Source organism: Morone saxatilis, unplaced genomic scaffold, assembly GCF_004916995.1.
Source record: "Morone saxatilis isolate NCDOM2014 unplaced genomic scaffold, NCSU_SB_2.0 Contig16, whole genome shotgun sequence".
NCBI classification, from domain to species: Eukaryota; Metazoa; Chordata; class Actinopteri; family Moronidae; genus Morone; species Morone saxatilis.
Window position 1 is genome coordinate 2,922,209 of NW_023339718.1, and position 1,375 is coordinate 2,923,583.

The 1,375-nt window shown below is 43.9% G+C and overlaps 1 protein-coding gene across 1 annotated transcript in view; it reads left to right on the plus strand.

Annotated features, from left to right (window-relative positions):
- Positions 1-1,056: 1,056 nt before the first annotated feature.
- grk5l (G protein-coupled receptor kinase 5 like) overlaps positions 1,057-1,375 on the plus strand; it is a gene marked incomplete at its 5' end in the record, with an annotated part of 11,678 nt that continues 11,359 nt past the window's right edge. The window contains 2 exon segments of the mRNA XM_035658903.1: positions 1,057-1,152; positions 1,240-1,352. Coding sequence (XP_035514796.1) covers positions 1,057-1,152; positions 1,240-1,352 — 209 coding nt within the window.

Sequence of the window (1,375 nt, forward strand, 5' to 3'; positions counted from 1 at the left end):
AACAAGAAGAAAAACATATTCAAGAATTTAAGTCCAAGTGAGTGTGTCACACAATATTACAAAGGCAAATCAGTGTATTTAAGATTGACTGATGCATTTCAAACAGCAGAGGCGGGAAGGATGAGGCAGTAATCCTGGAAGATTGATGGGAACACTGCTAAAGCTTTCACTCAGAGGCTCCAGCATGACGTAGTGCCTCTCGCATTCCTGGGTTATTACTTAAAGATGTCTGCTTGTCATTGCTTCTCTTGCTCTCAATGTTGCCTCTCACGTCGGGGCGAGCCGCTTGCAGCCAATTTCCACTGCAGAGAGTGGTTAAAGGAAATCCCTGTCAGTTCATTAGAGCAGTCGTCGCATATTAAGAAAAAAATAAATAAAACAGCCGAACATGACGTAGGGCAGAGCAAGCTGGAATGGATGGAAAACAGTAAAATATGTTCTCACAGCGATGTTTAATCCCATCCGCTGGACAGAGAGGAAAAAGGCAGAGGAGAATTTAACATGGTTTATATGGGAAATGTGGAGGCGGTCAAATGTGAAAGGCAAGGTTAAGGGAAGAAAATTGGATTAATGGTTGACTGCACAGTATGTTTCCTCTAAAGATCTAAGAAGCGTAAGTGATTTCTGTTCATGATGGTGTGACGTTGCTGCAGGAAGCTGATGTGCGATTATTCATAGCGGTGGAATCCAGTCTGGCAAAGTCCCGGGTTCTGATGGGAACTGAGCCGGTCAGAATAGGCTTTCTGTCTGTGTGGACACACAGACAGACACACACACACACTGTTCCACTTTCAGAAAAAACTACTGAGTGAGGAAGAAAGTCAGTAGAGAGAGGAGAGATTTACGGAGGAAGTGAGACGTAATCTATGAATTATATATACACGCTGGGACTGTGATTTCATTCAGAGGAGAGCCCACACACAACCCCCCCTCTCTCCCACTGCTTTTAGCCATTAAGCCTTCATTTGCTCCTCACTGATGAAAATAAACTTTGACAACTTTATGAAGTTCTTTCATTAAAACATTTTCTTCTCTTGTTTTTCTCTGTCACCACAGGTGGAGGAGGAAAGCGGAAGGGGAGGAGCAAAAAATGGAAGGAGATCCTTCGGTTCCCCCATATAAGCCAGTGCACTGAGCTGGGAAACAGCATTGGTACGTGTTTGTGTGCTCAACCTGTTAGTCTGTTTTTCAAAAAGCTGTGTTTTAAAGTGTGTGTGTTTGTGTCTTTTATTTCTGCAGAGAGGGACTATGTCAGCATCTGTGAGAAACAGCCTATCGGATGGCTTCTCTTCCGTCTTTACTGTGAGACCAGACTTAAACTGCAACGATGCATCCAGCTACTGGACGCGATGGTACACAGACACAGACACACACA